Consider the following 21,606-nt stretch of genomic DNA (forward strand, 5'->3'; position numbering starts at 1 on the left):
AGAACTGGAAGGAAAAAAAAAAAAAAGTTTTGTTTTTAAGAGACCTTGAGTATGCAGGAAAATGCTCTGAAGAATTTTTTTTATATAAAGTCCTTCTCAAAGACCTCAGGGATGGTAACATTTAGGAGATCACTGAAGAGCTGTTACCCTGTTTTGAAGCCATTTCAAGACTGGGGAGAGCACTGGATCACATCTGCCTGTTTCCAAGAAACTTAATGGTGGGAACTGGGATCGTAATCCACTAGCCTGAAATTAAAAATTCAAGCAGTAGTTTATTTATTATAGCTTGCCACAAATAAATAATGTTAATAAATAATCCCCATTTAAGTTTTGGGAGTCTCAACAACTTTAAAAAGTTCAGTCACGTCCAGAACTGGAGAACGAGCTGTACGTGACGCACCACAGTTGCGGGGGACACGCCGTAACAAGGCATTTGCAACCCAGGGGCATCGCCACACATCCCTTCGCCTTCTCTGCCCGGCAATATCCCCAAAAGCACTTCGCTCCCCTGCTTCTGCGGGGCCCACGAAGCACTGATGGTTTGCTCCCTCCATTACACTTACTCCTAAGGCTAGGGGCTTTCAAATTACTAACATAACGGGCTCTGAAGCAGAAGCAATGTTTTGGATCCATGACAGCACAACCTTCAGCACCAAGGCAATTTTTTTTTTTTTTTTTTTTTTTTTTTTTTTTTTTTTTTTTTTTTTTTTTTTTGAGAGGGTCTTCGCTCCCAGCGCCTGCAAGACCCACGACGCACGGACTGTTTGCTCCCTCCATTACATTTACTCCTAAGGCTAGCCTGACACGGCGCGTTCAGATTACTGAGACAACGGGCTCTGTCAGCGATGAAGACCCGGCTCCCCCGCCGGCATTACCCCCGGTTGGTTTCTTCTCCCCTCCCGGCCGCCGAGCGCCGGACGGGGACGCTCCAGGCAGCCCCGGCCTCGCCTCGCCCCGCCGCAGCGCAGCGCAGCGCAGCAGCCAGGCGAAGCCAGCGGCCTGCCCGCCGCGCCGGCCCGCGGAGCAGGCGTACGCCGAGGCAGGAGGCGCTCAGCGCCGAGCCGAGGCGGCCGGGGAGAGGTGTGGAGGACGAGCCGGCTGCCCGCCAGCAGCCGCTGCCCTCGGCGGGGCCGGCCGCCACCGCCCCGCTGCACGGCGGCCGTGAGGGGCGGGCCGCCGCCGCCCACAGCGCCTCGCTCGTGGGGCGGAGGGGAGGGGAGGCGCCGCCTCGCAGCCCGCCCGCCGCCATTTTGGCTGCTTTGCGTCGCTTCCGCTGCTGGGAAGTAAACAGAGAGGGAAGGAGGGAAGGAGGGAAGCAGCGAGGCGGGCGGGGCGGGGCGGGGCGGCGCGGCACGGACGGGACTGCCGGGCGAAGGAGGCGCTGGGGTCGGCTGCGGTGGAGGGAGCTGATGTGGCCGGAGCGGAGGCGCCGGCGCGGCCCGAGTCCCGGTTGATGCGAAGCGCAGCGGGGAGCCGTCAGGTGAGGGGACTGGAAGGGGGTGGCCGGCGGCGGCGGCGCAGCAGGAGCTCCCTCGGCACCCCGGCTGCGCTGCCGATGTCGGGAGGAGAAGGGGGTCCCCTGCGGGGGATGGCGGCGCTTGGGGCCCTGCCCGGTAGCGGAGCGCCCGCCCGGGAGCTGCCGGAGCCCCGGGAGCTGCCGGAGCCCCGCGGCGCCGCGCCCCGGGCTGGGGCTGGGCCGCAAGGAGCCGCCCCTGAGGCGAAGCTTCTGCGGGAGTAGCGGGGCTTAAAACCAGCCCTCGGTATTCGTGGAGTGTCGCTGCCCCGCAGCCTTCTCGTGGTGACACTAATAAAATCCTAAATCCCGCATTATTCTCGGCAGAGCCAGTTGTTCAGGGCGATTAGGGGTTAGGTTTGTGTCTGGGTCGCCCCCTTTGTCAGTCCGCACCCCCCATTAGCGCACGCACCCTTCCCTTCCTTTCTAGAACAGCCTTATTTCGCGTGCAAGCAACACAGCGAGCGCAGCTAGACTTGTTCATGGGCAAGCGTTATCAGCGGGATGTAAACAGGCGTGCACAGTTGTTGGATTTTTTTTTTTTTAACTGCCATTGTGTGCTGTCTGCACCTTACCCAGCAATAAAAACAACGCTAAGCATGTGCTTTGCTCCTCCTCCTACTTGGTGACTTGGACTCCGTGATGAAAAGACGTGCAGATGTGGTGTGTAGGGACACGGTTTAGTGTTGGACTTGGCAGGGCTAGGTTTCACGATTGGACTTGATGATCTTAAAGGTCTTTTCCGACCTAAACGATTCTGTGATTATGGTTGAACGCGACTAGTACTGCGAGCAAGATAGCGTGGGTTGCGCCCAGATGCGGAGTTCAGAAACCAGCCGTTACAATGGGTTGAGAGATTTACTTGGAAAATCTTAAGGAGTTAAGCATCCCGATTTCATACATCTTTTTGTCCTGGTAGGGGCGTTTTGGGTTGGTTGGTTGGTTTGTTTGTCTTTTTTGTTGGGGGTTGTTTGGGGTTTTTTGGTTGTTTCTTTTTTCCCCCTTTCTGTCAAGATCTTAGATTTTTAAAGCAAAGTTATAGCAGCAATTTGTAAAAACTGACCAGTGATAAGTGTATCCTGAGCATGCCAGAGAGAGTTAAAAGCAAGATTGACGGTTCAAGTGTTGTAAGAAGTGATAAGCAATCAATCATTGTTTTAAAAATAGGTTGTACCTATACAGTAATATGCTAGCGTGGAGTTTTGCATCAGTATCTTCCTCATTGAAAAGTTATTTCTGTTGGCCTTGGATTTAAAATGGTTAGATCTTTAGACTGTCATACATAAAACGAAGTGCCTAAATGCATTTGCCTGTTCCTATATTAAATTTGCAGAAAGGTTTACTCTCTTACGTGGCCTTATTTTTTTTTTAATAACTGCATTTTAGATGACTCTGCAAACTTCGGTAGGCAAATCTGCATTATTTCAGTTTTCAATTTGTTTTATTGTTAGGCATGTTAAGAGGTTGACACCAATTACATTTTTAAAAAGCTGTTCCAATACTTGAAATTATGAAACAAAATGACAAAAATTAGATAAATTAATTAGAAATTAGATGACAAAACAGTCATCTAATTCTTAAAATGCTATTTTTTTTTTTTTTAGTCTTGAGCTTAGACTTTTTTTTTCCTCTTTGGAAAAAGTTACGGAAGGAAATACTTTAGCAAACTTATGATTACTCTCTCTTTTCAATTACAGGAGCACCCAAGATGCAAGTAACAAAAAAAGTTGTCTGGAAATGTCTTTTTCCATCCCCTACTTTGCAAGCCATGGCAGTTAGAACACATGGCATCTTATTTTCTTGGAAGACTGTGGCCTGAAATTCATCATCAGTATAGCTCTAGTGATGGCCGTATTGTCTCTTTTCTTCACTGGCTGTCTATAAAAACTTGGGATAGTACCCCACAACTTCAAGAGTGGGCTTTGATCTAACCAGCATATATTAACTACTTAGAACTCATCAAAGTTAGCTCAGAGGTGCAACTTTTAAGTTGGCTGTTGATGACCTGATCCACTTCCATCAGCCATGTCTCAGAGTTTATTTTTCCAGCTGAAAAATTCATACGGTTTTGTCAGTGGAAACCACCCCTGGTCTTCTCAAAAACAAACAAAAAAATTAGATCTGGTGCTCATGTCTTTGAAAAGATCAGTTATAGTAAATGTACTGTGTATGTGAATCAGCTCTACTGTACATGGACAATAGCCCCTATAATGGGATAAGGCAGAAAATCCAGAACTTGACCCCCTAATGCAGTGATAAAAGTAGCATACCTAACTGGAAAATGTATGCACATATGTTACCTTGTTAGTGAAAGATGAGGCAGGATCTCTGTAAAGGAAGACTTGGAGAGCCAAGTCAGTTACCTTGTGTAGTTTTTTACAGATTAACAAGAGATGGCTTTGGAAAGACTTAAAGACATCAAACGTGCTGTCTGAAATTTGGCAAGTGAAGAGCTTGTGTACGGTAATTGCTCATTATAACCCAATAGTTTGGAATATCTGTTTAGCCTAAAGTTTAAAGGAATATTGCATTTCACACTACAAATAATATTCTTGGACTATGCTTAGCAGTTATCTCAAGCACAAACATGACAGGTTTTCAGTGGATTTGCTAATCTAATTCTTGATTAGTTGTTTAATTGTTCAGTTTTCACTGTTGCAAAATCCAGTTCCTTCAACTTTCTGTTAGTTGCAGATGGTTCTAAGTTACTGTTCAGTTTTCTTTTTCTTCTGTACCAGTGAAGTTAGCGGCTCAGCAACAGAACTGTCTTTCGTGTGGAAAGTTTGTTTCGGCACAAGAGTTGTGTTTTGCAGAGCTGTGCAGAGCTGTGAATCACAGTACATAGGTCTCAGGAAGTAAGTAGAAATTTTTGCCGGTAGTGTTTTCATCTTACGATTGCCTTCAGGTGCCACTGGGATTAAAAATTGAAGTTGAAAAAACCCAAGAGACAAATTCTGTTCATCAGTCTTTCATGACAGTACATTCAGGTTTGTTTACATCATTTTATGAATAGCTTCAGATCTTAAGTGATAGCTTGCTTTTGTCATGTGAGTAGGTAGGATTAAAGTGTTTTAAGGATAGGTAAGGAGATGCTGGCTTTGAAAAAATAATCTGTGATGCATTGGATGGTAAACAGTCTAATTTTTTTTTCCTTGTATATCTAGTGTATTACACTTTGTTTTAAAAGAGACTTCTAAACTTTTACTCAGTTCCAGTACGTAGCAGGGAAGGTTACTTGTCCAGATCCCAAATGAACTAGGCATATGATAATCTTACATGTGTAATTGTACTTCAGTGTTAAACCAGAATGATTTCAGTGTTTATGGAGTCCACGGTTATCTTACAAGAAATCATGGGGGCTGGGGGATGTTTATACATATCAAGCCCACCCTGCCACCAGATTCTCTTAGGTTTTTAGAGACTAGAATTGAGTGTATTGTAGTTTAGTGTGAGGTCTGATTCCTAGTCCTTTAGGACATGATGTGCATCGCATTGAGGTTTTAAAAAATAAATGATCGCATGCTAAGTTCAGTTGTAAGCTGGCATGTACAAAAGAACACACCTTGATCAAAACCCAATGCTAGATTTATTTCAGATGTATGTAGTGGTGGGGTTTTTTTTCTCTTTAATATAAGGCAGAACTTGTGTAAGTGAGACCACTATGGAAGATGTATATGCTACTGAGAATGAGATAACATTTTGCCTCAGACTTGCTGAATTTAATATGATTTTGAAGGAAGTTCACTGACTCTTCGTAAACTTTTTTTGTGGGTTGAAACTTCCAGCCTGTTACTGGAAATCTTTCATAATCCCTATTTACTAGTTAGTTGGAAAAATGAAAGCACACCAATGTTCTGTTTTTAAGGATACTGATTTAAAATAGGTACATACTGAAATCACCTTTCTTTAAATAAATAAAAAGAAAATAAAGGTTCTTCCTGTCTGGGACTAAAAATGAATTGGCGAGATTCAACATCTGCAAGATGCAATGCCTGCAAACATGCGTACACTCATTATTTACTTTGTTGCCCGCCTTTTGCCTTCCACAGTTTCAAATGTTATTCCTGGTAAATAAGACTGGGGCAGCAATTTGAATGTCAGCATTCACAAAAGTGTTCAGAAGAGTATCTTTCCATTAGTAGGAGAGTAGAGTGATAATCAACAAAACAGTAAAGCAAATTAGGTTCAGAGTGTTCGCAAACACAAAAGTGAAATACTAAAGGAGAGTGACTGTCATAAATGGATTGGCACTGTTAATGATTAAAGAAGTCATATTGAAGATACCTATTTAGATGGTGATGTTATTTTTAGACTACAACTTCAAACTTGTTACTTGAGGTTTTTTTCCCTCAGGTAGGGGAGAAAAAAAACCCTGCAAAAGCATAGTTACAGAAAACAGGCTTTTTCACCTCCACAGTTTTCTATTAATATTGTTCTTTTCAGCTCTGTTACATTTACAAAACAGATAGATTTTTTTTTTTTTTCTTTTTAAATTCTCTTTATAGAATGAAACGAGGAAGGAAAACTACTGAGGCCAATAGCAGTTCATCTGAAGAGACAACCGGGAAAGAATCCAAGAGACACAAGGTTGTAGATGAGAAAACCATAGCTGTGCAGAGTCCTGACTGGGCGAACCTGCTTCAAGACATTATCCTGCAGGTGTTTCAGTACTTGCCCCTTCTGGATCGTGCTCATGCATCACAGGTCTGCCGAAGCTGGAACCAAGTGTTTCATATGCCTGATCTCTGGAGGTGTTTTGAGTTTGAACTGAATCAACCGGCTACGTCTTACTTAAGGGCTACGCATCCGGAACTAATCAAGCAAATAATAAAGAGGCATTCCAATCACCTGCAGTATGTAAGCTTCAAGGTAGTGCATTTTATAGGCTTTTCAAGAGTAATTTTATAAAAATAAAAACATCTGCTAAACTTAGTTCTTTTTTTTTCTTTTTTTTTTTTTTCCTTTTATTCATAATATTTTAAGGAAGTGTCTCTGATACTTTTGAGACAGTTTTGATGGTTCATCTATATAAATATCAAAGCATGAGAAGTAAGATTTAATGTCAATAATTGAAATACTGATGATAAGTGGTAATTGACAACTGTGATCAAAACTTTTTAACATGCTGAAAATTAAAGAACATCACTAAATGTTAGGAAAGGCTTATGATGTTATTTTTGTGATTAGGATTGTCAGTTATTTAAAAAGAAATATGGCAGCTCTCCATGTGGTAGGCCTTGTTTTCAGGTCTAGCATACTGAAGAAATCAGTTCTCTAAATGGGCATATAGACATGGTGGTTACCTCAGGACCAAAACCTGGAATAACAGTTCTGAACATACCTTTTCATTGCCTTAATTCCATTAGGTGGGGATTTTTTTGTTTGGTGTTTTGGTTTTTTGGGGGTTTTTGTTTTGTTTTGTTTTTTTCTTGTAGCATCTTAGCTGCTTAAAATTCTGCCTCAGTGAGTGGGCAGAAATACTTTAGATCTGATACTACTGTACGTGTGGGTACCTGCCTCAGAATTAAGTTTGAGCAGGATGCATAAATTGAGCATTTCCCCATTTCACATCCTGTAGGGAGCTGGATCTAATATTCATGGTTAGAAAACGTCTAATACACAGAGAGTAACTTCAGTACTACTAGTAAGCAACTAGCAGTTTTAGTATTAAATTGTGTGGGATTGTCCGTGTATGGCAGCTACTCAGCACAGCTTCAGCTAAGTGAAAAAGTACATGGGATTTGCACAGGATCTGCTACTGTCTACTGATTGTGCTTGGCTGAGAAATACCATTTGGAGAGAATTGGCTTTGTTAACATCATGGAATTATTTTCAGCAGATGAAAACCTTTAATACTGGCCTACATATCACTGTTTTGGAAGGGTGCTGTGAAACAGTCATGGCTTGCATATGCATCAGCTATGTGACAAATTTGGAAAGGAAATGACTTCTGCAGCAAGGTGGACATACTAGTTTGTTTCTGAGATCTGGCGGTTTTAACGTAGGAACCATCAGTGTGTGGGTAGCTGGGGCACCTCTGATCACGTGTATTGCTACTGCTTGATGCAATACCAGATACAAACTGTTATCGCAAGGTTTGCAGGGCTTTTATCAGTGTCCAACTAAAGAAAATTTATGGCAGTATTGGAATGACCTTCCAGTGTCTATCTCCTGTCTGCGCTGCTTTGCACCAAGTGTTTTTGAAGGATTTCAGATGCCCTTCACTGGTAGGATGATACCCACATCGTTTCTTGAATGTGTCCCTTCAGTTCTCCTTCAGTGTTGCAGAATGAACACTGGATTGCAGGAGACACTAAGTAGCAAGGATAATCACAAGGAAGTGGATATAACACTGGCTGTTACTCTGTCAAGGCTGAAAACTTGGGGGGTTTTTTTGTACGCAAAGAAAGATTTGATTGTTGAAAATTGAGGTTTTTCAGCTCGTGTTTGAGTGGAAGACGAACATTCACTGGGCTTAGATCAGTTGCTGACAAAGTAGCATGGCTTATGGTAGACTTAAAATTATCTTGTGATCAAGCTTTTTACTGTTCTATAGGTGTGCAACGTTGTCACACCTACTGTATGTAAGAGGTTATTCTGAACGCTCTCTGAGTGTTGGGGAAAATCCACTGGAGGCACATTAAGTGTTTTGGTTTGTGTAACAAGCTGACTAATGAGCACTTTTTTTTTTTTTCAGAGTATCCATTGCATATCTGTTATGGTATTAATGATGAAGGCCCAGTCATGTAGGTTCAAATGATAAGGCACTTAACTCTCCAGCAGCTCTGTGCTATGAGCTGAGTCACCGTAAAAGGACGCAGCTTTCTCACACAGTAAAGGATTTACAGAATTCCCACATTTTGATAAGGAAGAATGTAAAGAGGAAGTGGGGTAGGCTCTGGAGCCACATGAACCTCCACTTGCTTATTATTTCATGTGGATTGAATATCTTGGAACAAACTGTTTAGCTGACCCCTCACCATGCTAAATTTTACCAAAGTGTTTAGGAGATAGCAAATTGTCTTGGATTTTTGGTATCTGCTTTTTGGGGAAAAAAGAATGACATTGATGGATTGCTAGTGAAGTGTTTAGTGGGTTTTTTTGACATCACATTTTGGAAGGTAAAGTGAAAAAAACATTAAAGTACATCTATTCTACTCTGCTTTTTTGTGAAGAGTGTGTTTGAGGCAGTGTTTTCTGAACAATAAATCTGTTTTGTTTTAAGGTGGACAGTAGCAAGGAATCTGCAGAAGCAGCTTGTGATATTTTATCACAGCTTGTGAATTGCTCTCTGAAAACCCTTGGGCTAATTTCAACTGCCCGGCCGAGCTTCATGGATTTACCAAAGGTATTTTAATATGTATATATTTCTATAGCAAAGTGTTGCAGTGGTTCGTACAGTATTTCTATAACTTTACGAAAAGTTTTATTGTAAAAATATAAATCTTTGATAGAGAAAACTTCATTATTGTGCTCTATTAAAGGGAGGAACTAAGGTGTTGTACTAAGATGGATAACTGTTTCGCTTACCTCTGCATCATGTGAGAACTTAGTCCTGACCTTGTTCTTCCAAGCCTTCCTGTCTGCTGACCTCAGTGTAATACTGGGCAATATGTTGCAAGTCAGGAGGCTAGACAATTCCTGTCTGTGGAATTGTACTGTGGGACTGTGGGGGATGTTTAGGAGATGATTATAATCGAATGAGTGGTAGAGTTTTATCCATATGGACTTGCTGTAGGGATTATATTATCTTTGAGCTCTCCTGAGGAAGTCATACGATCATGATTTTCAATATTTCATGTCACGCAGTCAGGTGTCAGATTCTTAGGCAAAGTGCACTGTATTTCTGAAATTTTCTGCCAGATTTATACCTTGCGTGTTTACCAAAAATTAGGTTTTGTTAGAAGGTGTCTAATCTAGAAGACAACAAATCTCTTACATGTGCTTCTAAACAAGAATTCAGGCTAGTGAGGTAGAAATGTACCATTGCTGAGAAGCAGGAGAGCAGTTGGGGTAACCCAGGCTGCTTGTTCTATGGCAGGGGCATCTCGGATGTGTCACAGCCTCAGTTCTTGAATCCAGTCCACGCGTATGTGAAGGACCGGATACAACTAGACTATTAGCGGGATCTCAGTGATGTCATTGCTGATGATGGCAACAAGGACAAGGAAGAACTAGGGACAGCCTCAGGAAGGGAAGTAGGCTATAGGGTTTAAGCAAGGTTAGCTACAGAGGATTAACAATTATTATCCTTGGCAGTGATCGCAGCCACATCATGGAGTTCTCTTGAATATGTATCTTTAATCCTTAATTTTGAAAGAGGCTTTCCAGATCTTTAATTAGTTTTTGTATGGTTTTTTCCTTTTTTGATGTGCTTTGAGATGTGACTATAAGAAAACCTGAACGTAGCGGGGAAAAAAATCCACAGTCTCAGTGTGTAATACTTTGTCCTTTCAGCTCTTGCGTATTGTTTTATTTCTTAATCTGAATGCTGGTTTACCTGTCTTACTTAATTTTCACTGGAGGGGTATGGTACAGTCCTGTTTAGCTTGCTGAATAATTATTTGTAGTCATTGATGCTATGGTCGTAGTCAGCTTCAAAGGTTCTAAAATACAGGCTTCCTTTTTTTGTTCCTAATAGGTTCACATGTGGCCTTTAAAAAAATACATGCAAAATGAGCCAGAATCAACTCTAGGCATAATTTGCCTTTTGATGTTTACCACTCCAATAATATTGTTACCAGTATATGGGACCAGCAATGATTTTCAAATTTTCTTAGACCATGAGTGAAGCTAAAGAACTGAATTGGACCATGAATAAGTTCTTGTGGGAAGCCACTAGTAACAGGCCCGTTGGTTGACAAGCAGGCAAAGATGAATGGATCTGAAAAATGGTTAATGCTACACTTTTTTTTTTTTTTTTTTTTAATCAGGCTGTATAGGAAGTCTGAACTACTTTGCATTATGTTCATCGGTGCTCTTCTGATTTCAAGTAATGTGACATCTGGCAAATACTTGTAAATCACATTTAGCATTGTGTTGACTGGTCTTTTCACTAAGCACATTTTGCATGAATCTTTTAAAGAATCATACTATAGGCTACCTAAATGGCAATATTGAAAAGACATTAGATCGCCAGCTTTTACATTTTGGGATATTGCCTGTCTTCCGTTGGCTCTTCGAACTACAGTTTCAAGTCACCTGTTTCTGTAAACATGGTTAACTTTCTTTTGCCTTTCTATTTAATGGCCTTCTTAGTGAAGCGAATTACATTCTAAATAAAAAAAAACCACAGTACTAACAGTTTCGGAATACAGAGTGGAAATATTATTAAAGCACCTTTTCTTCAGTATGTAACGTATAATCAGTGAATTGTCAGTATAGTTAGAAGTGGTCTCTAAAGTCAAAATGCCTGATGCTTCTGATTTGGACTTTCTGTTTCCGTTTGCATGAACTGACTTTGACAGTTTATGCTAATGTGAAAATACGAATGAGTGAGTTTTAGCAAAAACCACAAACACATCACATAAGAACGAGCAAATACTGTTGCCAGGCCTTCTCTCATATACCTGTATTCAGGATTCTATATGTGCATGTGGCTCAGAGTGAAACAGTATTGAAATCAAAGTAGCAGGTAATTTTATGGGATACTTAATGTAGTGCATGGAGGAAGTACTTTTTTTTGTCTGCTGTTCAGTCAGTCTTGTAAGAACTCACGAAGATAAGCTAATTATTCACTTCCTTCATACCACCAGTGATTTCTACAAGCACTGCTACATCTGCTCCTTAGTCTGCGTTTCTCAAGTTAAGGTGTCTTCACTGGTAAGTTGCAGTGGTTATGTGAAAATGCTGAGGAGCAACCTTGAGCACTGCACCTACATTATCTATGCTGTTTCACCAGTAATTAATTGATCACCTGCTCCTTGGCTCTGTTTGGACCACTCCAGTTAGCCTTGCAAGATAAATCCACTCAAACGCTAAATACTCTGTGTGGATGGTAGGCAGGCAGTGGCACCGTTTGGCTTTGGACACATCTTAACAGTACAGGGTTGCCACTCTTGGCTGTGTTTGGATCTCACCAATGCAGCACAACTCACCACGTGGGAATGCCTGTTCTAGAAGATGCTTCTTTTAGAGCGTGACTTGCAAGTTATCCTCAAAATCAGGGCTTCTAGGCTTTCTCTTTGCTCGTCGTCTTCCTATAAATTTGTGTAGTGGATTGTCCTGGGTCAGGTTCTTGGTTTATGTTTAATGTTAGATGTTCTGATTGCCAAACGCATAGACTGATAGCGAAAAGTTGTTATACTTCCTCTACTCAAAAATATGTCAGTTTTAGTATTAATTTTTAATTATGCAATATCGAAAGAATGCTTTTTCAGCGAATGCTGTCAATAAGTAAAAGAAAACTAGGACTGCTGTGTACAGTGTAAAACCACTGAGATTTTTATTTCAGATACTACTGTTTCATTTAAACTTTTTTCTTTTTTCCAGTCTCACTTTATTTCTGCACTGACAGTGGTGTTTGTAAACTCCAAATCCCTCTCTTCACTTAAGATTGACGATACACCAGTAGATGATCCATCTCTCAAAGTGCTCGTGGCTAACAACAGTGACACGCTCAAACTGTTGAAAATGAGCAGTTGTCCTCATGTTTCTCCAGCTGGTAAGCTACTGTGTTTTGGTTTGGGTTGGATTTTTTTGTTTTTTTAAATGTATGCATTAAATTCTGTCTGAAAACAGTAAACTCCTGAAAAAGTAGGGGTGGGGTGAGAGTGGGGATGAATGTGATATCTACAGCAGCTGTCACTGAATAAAATACTAATTCAACTGGTTGTCAATCCATCCATCCCACCACTTGCAGAGTGACTGCTGAGCTGATAATAAAATAGTGCGTGTCTGTTCTGGACAAATAACTAACTTGTGGAGCTTAAAAGAGTATGTGTTGACTTGATAGTGCACTACTTTGCAATGACTATTTAAAGTATTCCAGTATTATTAAGCTTTTTGGAACTTGAGTTCCGTGGTTCATTGTGTATGGGTTTTGAGTGTTGCAGTGTCATGGATTTTGAAGATGCTGGTGTAGTCATTCTGAAAGCAAGCAGTTTAATCTGGAGAATAAGCGCAGACAGCATCAACAAAGGGGAGGTGAGACTGAGCTGTGCAGAACTTCTTACCATTACCAAATGTACTTCATTAACACTAAGTGTGTTTGTAGCAAGAATGAAGTCAGCTTGTATCGGAATGAAAGCACTCAGATTGTTGAAGTTCACGGAATTAATGTTTGTGGAAGATTTATGCAGTGCACAACAAGTTTAAGATTGAGTCACAGCCCATCTACTTAACATTTACAGTTTTTCACTGAGAAATGGAAGAGGAATGATAAATGAAATGCTTGCAACTTAGTTAAATTCCTATTCTGAGGATAAGTAGAACTGCTGTAGTCACCATAACTTTCTTCATGAAAACATATTGCCACTGTAAATATTAGGTATATTATATGTAAAATTCACCAGCAGGACTCCTAATAGGTAGGGAAAATGATACTGTAGCAGGGGGCACATTGCTGTAGTGGTAACAAACAAATCGCAAACTTAATACCTTTTGCAGGTGTAGCTCCTGAACAAAACTTTGTGTTCAGTTTTGTATAAAGAAGTCCTGAAAATACAGGTTTGTTTTGCAGCATATTTACCAGCAAAATGTTCACCAGCGTGTTAACTGGAATGTTACTTCTGGAATGTTACTTCTTTCAAAGTTTCGTAATTGTAGATGGGGGGTTGTTTAAGTTAGCTCGAGTGCCTGTTTTTTCTGACTTATAATTTCGCTTGAGAATCCTTGCGTGTCTGAGAAGTACAGGATCCGTAGTGTGTCTGCCAAGAGGCTCCAGCAGTAGTTTGTAGCTAGGCGGAGACAGTAATTTCCTTGGACTTGGATCCAAGAGTAACTTGTCAGCACTAGCAGACTTTGCTGGCATGTGGCTAATCCTTGCTAAAAGGTTTTACAGAACATTGTACACTTGATAATTTGGGAGAGGGGCACAGGTTTACAAAGTTGTTTGACTCTTGTACTCTGATGTATGATCTATCTTGTACGATGTTTTAAATTGAAGGAACAATGGATATGAAATGGCAGCCCCTGTTTAAGGGGCAAGGAGCACAACTGCTATTGTCCTTCATTGAGTGGAGGTGAATAGAGTGGGATCAGATGCATTAGTGACAAAACCAGAGAGTGCTGAGCAAATGGCAGTAGGGTTTGATTGCTTAATTGGGGTATGGGTTGCCTTGAGACGGAGAAAAAAGCAGAACAAAAGAAAGGAGCTGGTATGTGTGTGGTTGGCTTCAGAGAAGGCAAGCTGCAAAAATGAGACTCTTGAAGGAAAATGAGAAACTTAGAGCACCGAGACTTACCTGGATTTATTTTCTAATGGGAATATTAAAATTAGCAGGCTGCTATAAATGTGGAAAAACTTTAACTGAACCAAAAAGGCCATGAGTTATGCAAAACTACTTACTTATAGATGCATTGAGAATGGTATAATGTGCAGCTGGGGGGGAACGTTCAGCACCAGATTAGTTCTTAAGAATTTTATTAGTGAAGGACAGAGAAGAGTAATGCAGGTAGTGCAAGAGAGACTCCGCTGCTGGGGGGATAAAGGAAACAGATTGATATCAAATTGTGAATTGCTTCCAAAGGATGCTCTAAATAATCCCTAAGTTACTGTACAAAGAGAGGCGTGTTTGGATTTGGGATGGGGAATACAGAGGCTGTGATGTATTTCTAATCTTCGTGAGCATATCTGAAGTTTCTTCTGCTTGCTGTTTCCCTCTGAACTTTAACTTGCATTACAACTGCAACAGTACCTTGTAAAACAAAATAAGTTATTTTTAAAACCGCATTGATGTGCTGTTGTTTATTACCTGAAATATTAGCTATTGAAACAGACGGAGCTGAAAGCATTTCTGTAAAGGCGGTGTTTCTGCGCTGCTTTAGGGGTAGGAGGGTTGCTTCTCTTTGAAGTGGGGGAAGAGTGGATGTAGGGTGTGTCTGCATCGGCAGTTTAGTAGAGGGCTTTTTTTGATGCAAATCTGTGCTGCGTGGTATCGGAGCAATTTACTCCTGGGTGACACAAAGGTTTAGGCAGCACCTAGGGACGTTCTGTAAATGTACCACTTGCGGCACGGGCTCCAGGCAGGCCCGCCAGTAACTATCTACGCTCTGTTAATTGTCAATTCTATATGCACAATAGATACATCATTTCCTTACCAGTATGCGATATGGATATCCAGTCCTAGACCCACAAAAAAACGCAGCAAGTTGAACCCCAGTTCTTCCCTTTTTGCATTGCACTAGTCAATAATATACTCTTAAAGTTAACAAAGATCATTGTTTGAAGGATGGCAGTCTGGATAACAAGCTGGTTTGGATGCTATATTTGTAGCAAGTTGTTTTCTGAAACTGTAGTGACGAGACAACGTATCTGAATGTTTAAATTGTTTAAAATATTTCATGTGTCAACAGACCTAGGTATTATGAAGCAACATGTCTTGAGTCTGCTTAAATGGAGTGGTCATAGTAGCCCTGAATGAAATAATGAGTATGCTTACATTTCTGAACTGTTTTTACCAGAAATAATTGCAATAAGAGTTGGGTTAAAATTCTGTTTACCTAAGTTCTGCTCTTTTTTATTCATTTAACAAACTTTTTATATTTAAAGTAACAGTATTTTATATAGTTAGAAGACCTTCTGATGCATGTGTTCTTGAAGATCCCCAGGTGGAAAATACCTGCTTTTTTGGTCTATATATTCATGCAAGGCAATTTTTTTTTTTTTACAGTAATTTTTAAAAATTTTTTTTTAGGTACAGTATAGGCTTTTGAGTTTAACAGCTGCATCTTAAAATAACTGCTGTCTTTCTATACTTCTTCCCATTCCTTCAAAGCTACGGTGTATTGCGCTCAGGTTTTTCAGTTACATATTAAATGCTATGTTCTCATCTACTCTATTAATGGAAAGACCACATCCTGAATTTCACACAGTTTTCTGGGTCACATGAAATGCAGAGGACTCTCTGCTTTTTTTAGTGCTTTTTTTTTTTTTTTTTTTTTTTTAAAGTACTGTTACCAGTGGGGTACCATTGCTTGTATCTGCAAATAGGATGAGTGGGACTTAGACTGAACTGAATTCTTTTTGTTAATGTCTTTGTCTTCCATGAGCAGCAGATTATGAGTCGTTAAAGGGAGAGTCTGAAAATCGCTATTCTAAGAATTACTGCTCCCAATTTTTAGTGTTTTCCCTCTTTTTGCTGTTGTTTTTCACAATTTAAATATCTATGCTTTTCTAGAAAGAACAAGTACTGACAGCAGCAACTTCTGTATTTAATTGAAATCTAGCATTCATTTTATGTTTGCTTTCCTCAGGTGACAGATTTCATTCATGGCTGCTTTGTCAGCCACAGAGAGGGACAGCCGTTCTTCCAGAGCAGGCTAGGAAAATACTTTTATTATGAGTAAGCCCCTTTTACAAAAATGAATTTGAGTATATGTGGCCTTACAACAGGGCAGAACAGTCAGAGTTATGCTATTTATGTATTTGTCACGTGAGGATCGACGCCCACAGGAAAGTATATGATGCAGTGTGTTAACCTCTTTACGTTTCCGTAGCGTGTATGTGTATCTTACGGTGTGGGTACAAAGAAGTCACAGGACCATGCTTACGTGAAGAAGATTCGTGCTCTGGTTGTCCAGGGTGATTTTGTTTTGATGTTAGGTCTTGATTGCATGTTGAAGTACGTGGTCTTTGCACCCTCTTGACGTACATGAACAAGCTCACTCTTGGGTTTCTTGTTCAGTTATTAGCATATTTACCTGTGTGACCCCTTCCGTAATGTTCTCTTTTCCCAGGCATCCTTTGCGTGGCTGACCAGTGTCACGGTTTACGTGAGTTGGCGCTGAACTACCACCTGCTGAGTGATGAGCTTCTGCTTGCTTTGTCTTCTGAAAAACATGTCAGGTTAGAACACTTGCGCATTGATGTTGTCAGTGAGAATCCTGGACAGACTCAGTTCCACACGATTCAGAAGAGCAGCTGGGACGCTTTCATCAAGCATTCTCCTAAAGTAAATTTAGTAATGTACTTTTTCTTGTACGAAGAAGAGTTTGACCCGTTCTTTCGTTACGAAATACCTGTCACTCACCTTTACTTTGGAAGATCGGTGAGCAAAGACGTACTCGGCCGCGTTGGGATGACGTGTCCTCGGCTCGTTGAACTGGTGGTGTGCGCCAATGGATTACGGCCACTGGATGAGGAGCTGATCCGTATTGCAGAACGCTGCAAGTACCTGTCAGCTGTTGGCCTAGGAGAGTGCGAAGTCTCTTGCAGTGCCTTCGTTGAGTTTGTGAAGATGTGTGGCGGTCGTCTCTCTCAGCTTTCTATTATGGAGGAAGTTTTGATTCCTGATCAGAAATACAGCTTGGAGCAGATTCACTGGGAAGTTTCAAAGCATCTCGGTAGAGTCTGGTTCCCTGACATGATGCCCACATGGTAAAGTCCTTAAAGGACTTCAGGGCGGATGGAATAGCACCTTAAACCCAAGCTTACCATATTGCAATTTACTGTATAAGCTTATTTAATACTGTAGTTTTTACTGGAAGTTACTTCATCATTTGACTAGAAAAATAATTTTTCATTCAAAAAATGATTTATGAAATCCACATTCAAAAATAGAAATCATGGATAGCTCCAAAACCCGTTTTCATCCCAACAAAAATCTGTTTTCTGTCTTAGATTTGTTCTTTTTCATTGACAGTGACCTCAGACTTTTATGGAAATAAAAAATGTATTTAAAATACTAAAATGTACCTGAAAAATATCAGTCTTAATGTGCTGTCCTTCTTTGATTTAGATAATAGTATTGAACATGATCAGATTTGATCTTAAACAAACAAAACCCCACTGAAATTGCATGCTTCTGTTGCAGACCATAGCATTTCTAAATCCAGTCACCTAGATGACAAGATTTAAGATTATAAGGAGTATTTAGTGGGCTGTGAAATATACACGTTCTTTTATATAAAAGTCATAAAAGGCAAGAGCAATACACAATAATGTAGTTTAGATAATTAAAATACTAAGTTTGCTACCTTACTCAACAGATTATTAGATCCATCTAAAATGTATTTAGGGCGCAAACAAATAGCGCGAGCTACAAAAAGCGGTGTGGGTTTTTTCCCCTCTATGCATTTTAATGTAGTTTGCTTATGGGGTCTCAGATCTGTGTCTAAACCTGTTTTAAGGTATTTTACGTCTAGCTCAGGAAGCGAAAGCGTCCTGGGGAAAAATGTAGATACATTGTATTTAAAAACACATTGGAGGTAATGAGCTTTTCTTGCACGTTAACTGGTTTTGCAGCACACGGTTAGATGGAATCATGTATAGTTTATTAAACGAACCCAGCAGTGTTAAATGCGGTGACGTGGATGTGAACAGCGTGAGACAAGAAAGTTAAAATCTGAGTGGTGACCAGGAACTTTTTAACAAAATCTCAGACCTTTCAGCTGCTTTCAGTTTGAGAGAAATGATGTTGTAACAGTTGCTTAAGCTGTATAAACTGATTGTATACTGTAAAATCTGTTTCAGAAATGTTTATGTATAAAGTGAATGTTTGATAGATGATCATTTTGTATACCTTTAATTCAGCTAGTTTGATCGTTTCATAATATTTAAAAACCTAAAAGCAGTAAACTTGTGTCGGAGTAGTAGAGCAATAGGCAAAAATTTGACTATTTGGTAAATCGATTTTATTAAAGAAAGTTTTTTAGTCTGTAAGTGGTGTAGGCAACGTTATTGCCTGTGATCTGGATGTGGCTTGTGACCTCATTTCTTACTGCCAACACTTGCATTATTTTCTCTTTTACATCATTGATTGGTAACACTAAAGTATTGACCTGACTGCTGAATGTGTGTGAAAGGTGCAGTCAGCCGCCGGCAAGGCAGAGCCGCTCCAGCTCCTGGCTTCTCCTCGTTTGGGCTGTACAGCTAGGTCTGGTAATAAGTAGATTTTCTTCATTTCTGATTTCAGTACTGTTTATCCAGATGTATAGTTCAAGTGTAATACACTGATGAGCATATTTAAGTTCATAACTATATTTTGAGCAAACATTGCTCGGCAGACTGGACAGCCTTTACAGGGGAGTTGTATGTTTCTGTAAAGCTTTCATTTAAAAATTGCATTTTATGAAATACGCGGGTTTTGTATTAGAATTTGTTAAATTAATGAAATACTATAATTTGCTTTTACTTGTATAAAAGGTGTCAATATATTTAGTCTGTAAAAGTAAGCAAGCTCAGTGGTTTTTTTGTATTCTGACTCTGGGAGTTGCCTGCGTGATAAAGGTGGAGTAACAGTACTAATCTGGGGAAGAGGACGTGTTTTCACTAAATTACCGTGCGAAGTAATCTCATTAGTAAGGCGGCTAAAACCTCTTTGGCCCGTGACTGCTGGTGTCCTGACGTTGGCAGGGTTAAGCTGGTCTGTTGCTTGCTGCTGCAGGAGTGGGGATAACTGAAAGGCAAGACACAACCTAAATACGCGAGTTCCCTCGCTTCTGGAATTCACGTCCTTGAAACCCGGCGTTCCGCTTCTCACAGAGAGCGCTCCGTCGGATCCCGAGGCGGGGAACACGTTAGCAGTTGACGGCTTTATGCTTAGTTGGGGGGGGAACAGTTACTTTGGTCTCCGTCTTCTTGCACAGACTAAAAAAAGTCCTTCGTAGGTGCGACACAGTACCATAACGGTTACCAGAATGTCCAAGGGTAAGAAAGCCACTTGAAAGCAGTTGTCTCTCTTCCACTGAAGGTTGGCAGTTTTTATACATCAAACCAATGGCAGCGTCCTTATCTCAAATAATCCAGCTGTAACACAAACTGCCCAGGCAAGCCTATATTCTAAGCAGCTTCAGGAAAAGCTACAACCTTCCTTTTTAGCAAATCTTGTGTAATTCTACACACGTTGGAAAAAAAGAATAATTAAAAAAAATTTTAAAAATCCCTGACAGGAGTAGCAACAAGAGTACCACAGACTGTCATGAAGTTCACTACAAATGCAAACGCTGGCGTCTTACGGCCGTATAGTATCATTTTCCCCCCAGAGTTCACCTTCCTTTCCTGTTGTTTTCAGAAGATAATCCAGCATTGCCTTGGTTGGCCAGTTCTGGGTAGGAGTTGTTAACGTGCGCAGTGGCAAATCTTCCCTCTGAACGCAAGTGCTCCATCACTTCAGGGTTTGGGTATAAAATCACTCGAAAGCTGTTGGTACCAAACAGCTGGGGGAATCCTGGCCAGTTACACTGGCTTACCATGAGATGTATCAAAAGTGAAAGGGTGAGTAATTTAAGAGCAGCTGCTTACATTAACTTTGTAGTTTCCTGTCATTTACGTAAAACTAAAAACCTGTGCGTTTCAGTGGTTTTTTTAGGGATTTTTAGTCAGAAACTTTTGCTAACACTCTGCAGACTGATCTAACCACGTGGGTATAAATCAGCTATATCTATTCTAATTATTGTTAAAGTTTGATGTGCGCCAAATTAACTTCCTGTGAATTTAAAGCAGGAGTCAACTGGGCCTCTTTATATTTGGAGTAGGCCTGACTAAAACCTAAACTTTACTTCAGAGAGATCAGTCTTCAGCTCTGGCCGGTCTAATTGGTGGCAGACAGAATTGTAAAGCCAAGTGCTGCTGCTGTATGTAAGACTAGAGCGGTGATTTAATGTGGAAATTTGTGAAATCTTTAAGGGACTCTGAACTTCAGTGCCTGTAGTTCAGACTACAAACTGTAAATTAAATTTTCCCAAAATACAGGTGCTGTAGAAACAAGCTCCTTGGAGATATGATTGAAGTTTAATAGTATCAAAACTAGGACAGTGAACCGCAATTAACCTTAGATACTCCACGTGCCCATCTGTTCATGCTTTTTGTTAGGTTTTTCTTGCAGGATCGCATCCATTGCTGGCTGTTGTAGTTCATGTGCTTTGACACAGAGATCATGGTGTGCTTTCTCTCCTGTCTTCCATCTGTGCTTTAAGCATGGCATGACACAGGAGAGGATTCTTTCCATTCTGGCTGTTTTTGCTAGACTGAACATACGATGTTCTCTGGATGGCTGGTCAGGTCTGTTTTCACTATCTAATATTGCTAATTTGCGATCAGCAGCTGATGGTGGGGTTTTTTTATGCTTCAGACTTACAAACTTAGACTGCATTGTAAGCAGAAGAGCGGAAGCCTGCTCTGCTTTTCAAGGTATTCCCTGGTTGTGGTGACTTCAAAACCAGAAGAACCTCAGTGACGGCATCCCCAGTTACGGTACTGAAGGCAGCAGCTCTCCTAATCCAGAACATCTGGGAGTGGGTTTGTGAGGGGGAAGGCAGAATGCGTTTGCACGGGCTGTTTTCATTGCATGGTCCTTTGGGGGACGGGAGCGGCATGCTGTATTTGACCTTGGTGTATGACAAGCCAGGAGCGGCCTGGCTTGAGAACTCTCCTGGAGTGAAGCGTGGGTTACAGCCCCGAGCAGCTCAGTGGCATGAAAATTAAGCAGCTTTGCACAAGACCTCTGTGCAGACTTGGAAATTTTTGTATTACAGAATGATAAAGAATGAGCACCTCTCCTACGAGGCCAGGCTGAGAGAGTTGGGGTTGTTCAGCCTGGAGAGGAGAAGGCTGCGAGGAGACCTTATTGCGGCCTTCCAATACTTAAAGGGGGCCTACAGGAAAGATGGGGAGAATCTTTTTAGCAAGGCCTGTTGTGATGGGACAAGGGGTAATGGTTTTGAACTAAAGGAGGACAGATTTAGACTAGACATAAGAAAGAAATTTTTTACAATGAGGGTGGTGAAGCACTGGAAGAGGTTGCCCAGAGAGGTGGTAGAGGCCCCATCCCTGGCAACATTCAAGGTGAGGTTGGACGGGGCTCTGAGCAACCTGATCTGGTTAAAGCTGTCCCTGCTCACTGCAGGGGGGCTGGGCTAGATGGCCTCTAAAGGTCCCTTCCAACCCAAAGCATTCTATGATCGTGTATTTTTACCCTTAACTGCAACGCGCA

At 41.1% G+C, this 21,606-nt stretch overlaps 1 protein-coding gene across 4 annotated transcripts; it reads left to right on the plus strand.

Moving 5' to 3' along the window:
• The first annotated feature begins 1,439 nt into the window (after positions 1 to 1,439).
• FBXL3 (F-box and leucine rich repeat protein 3) lies at positions 1,440 to 19,105 on the plus strand. 4 transcript variants are annotated; one of them, XM_075718723.1, is made up of 5 exons: positions 1,440 to 1,480; positions 6,019 to 6,382; positions 8,739 to 8,861; positions 12,005 to 12,176; positions 16,412 to 19,105. In XM_075718723.1, exons 2-5 carry the CDS (start codon positions 6,020 to 6,022, stop codon positions 17,053 to 17,055), a joined length of 1,302 nt encoding a protein of 433 aa, XP_075574838.1. In that variant the 5' UTR covers positions 1,440 to 1,480; position 6,019; the 3' UTR covers positions 17,056 to 19,105. The 4 variants fall into 4 exon arrangements, with proteins under 4 accessions (XP_075574838.1, XP_075574862.1, XP_075574854.1 ...); XM_075718747.1 differs by having other exon boundaries at positions 6,019 to 6,370; XM_075718739.1 differs by lacking the exon at positions 1,440 to 1,480 and adding an exon at positions 4,286 to 4,368.
• The last annotated feature ends 2,501 nt before the right edge of the window (positions 19,106 to 21,606 follow it).

This window comes from Pelecanus crispus, chromosome 1 (genome assembly GCF_030463565.1).
Source record: "Pelecanus crispus isolate bPelCri1 chromosome 1, bPelCri1.pri, whole genome shotgun sequence".
NCBI lineage: Eukaryota > Metazoa > Chordata > Aves > Pelecaniformes > Pelecanidae > Pelecanus > Pelecanus crispus.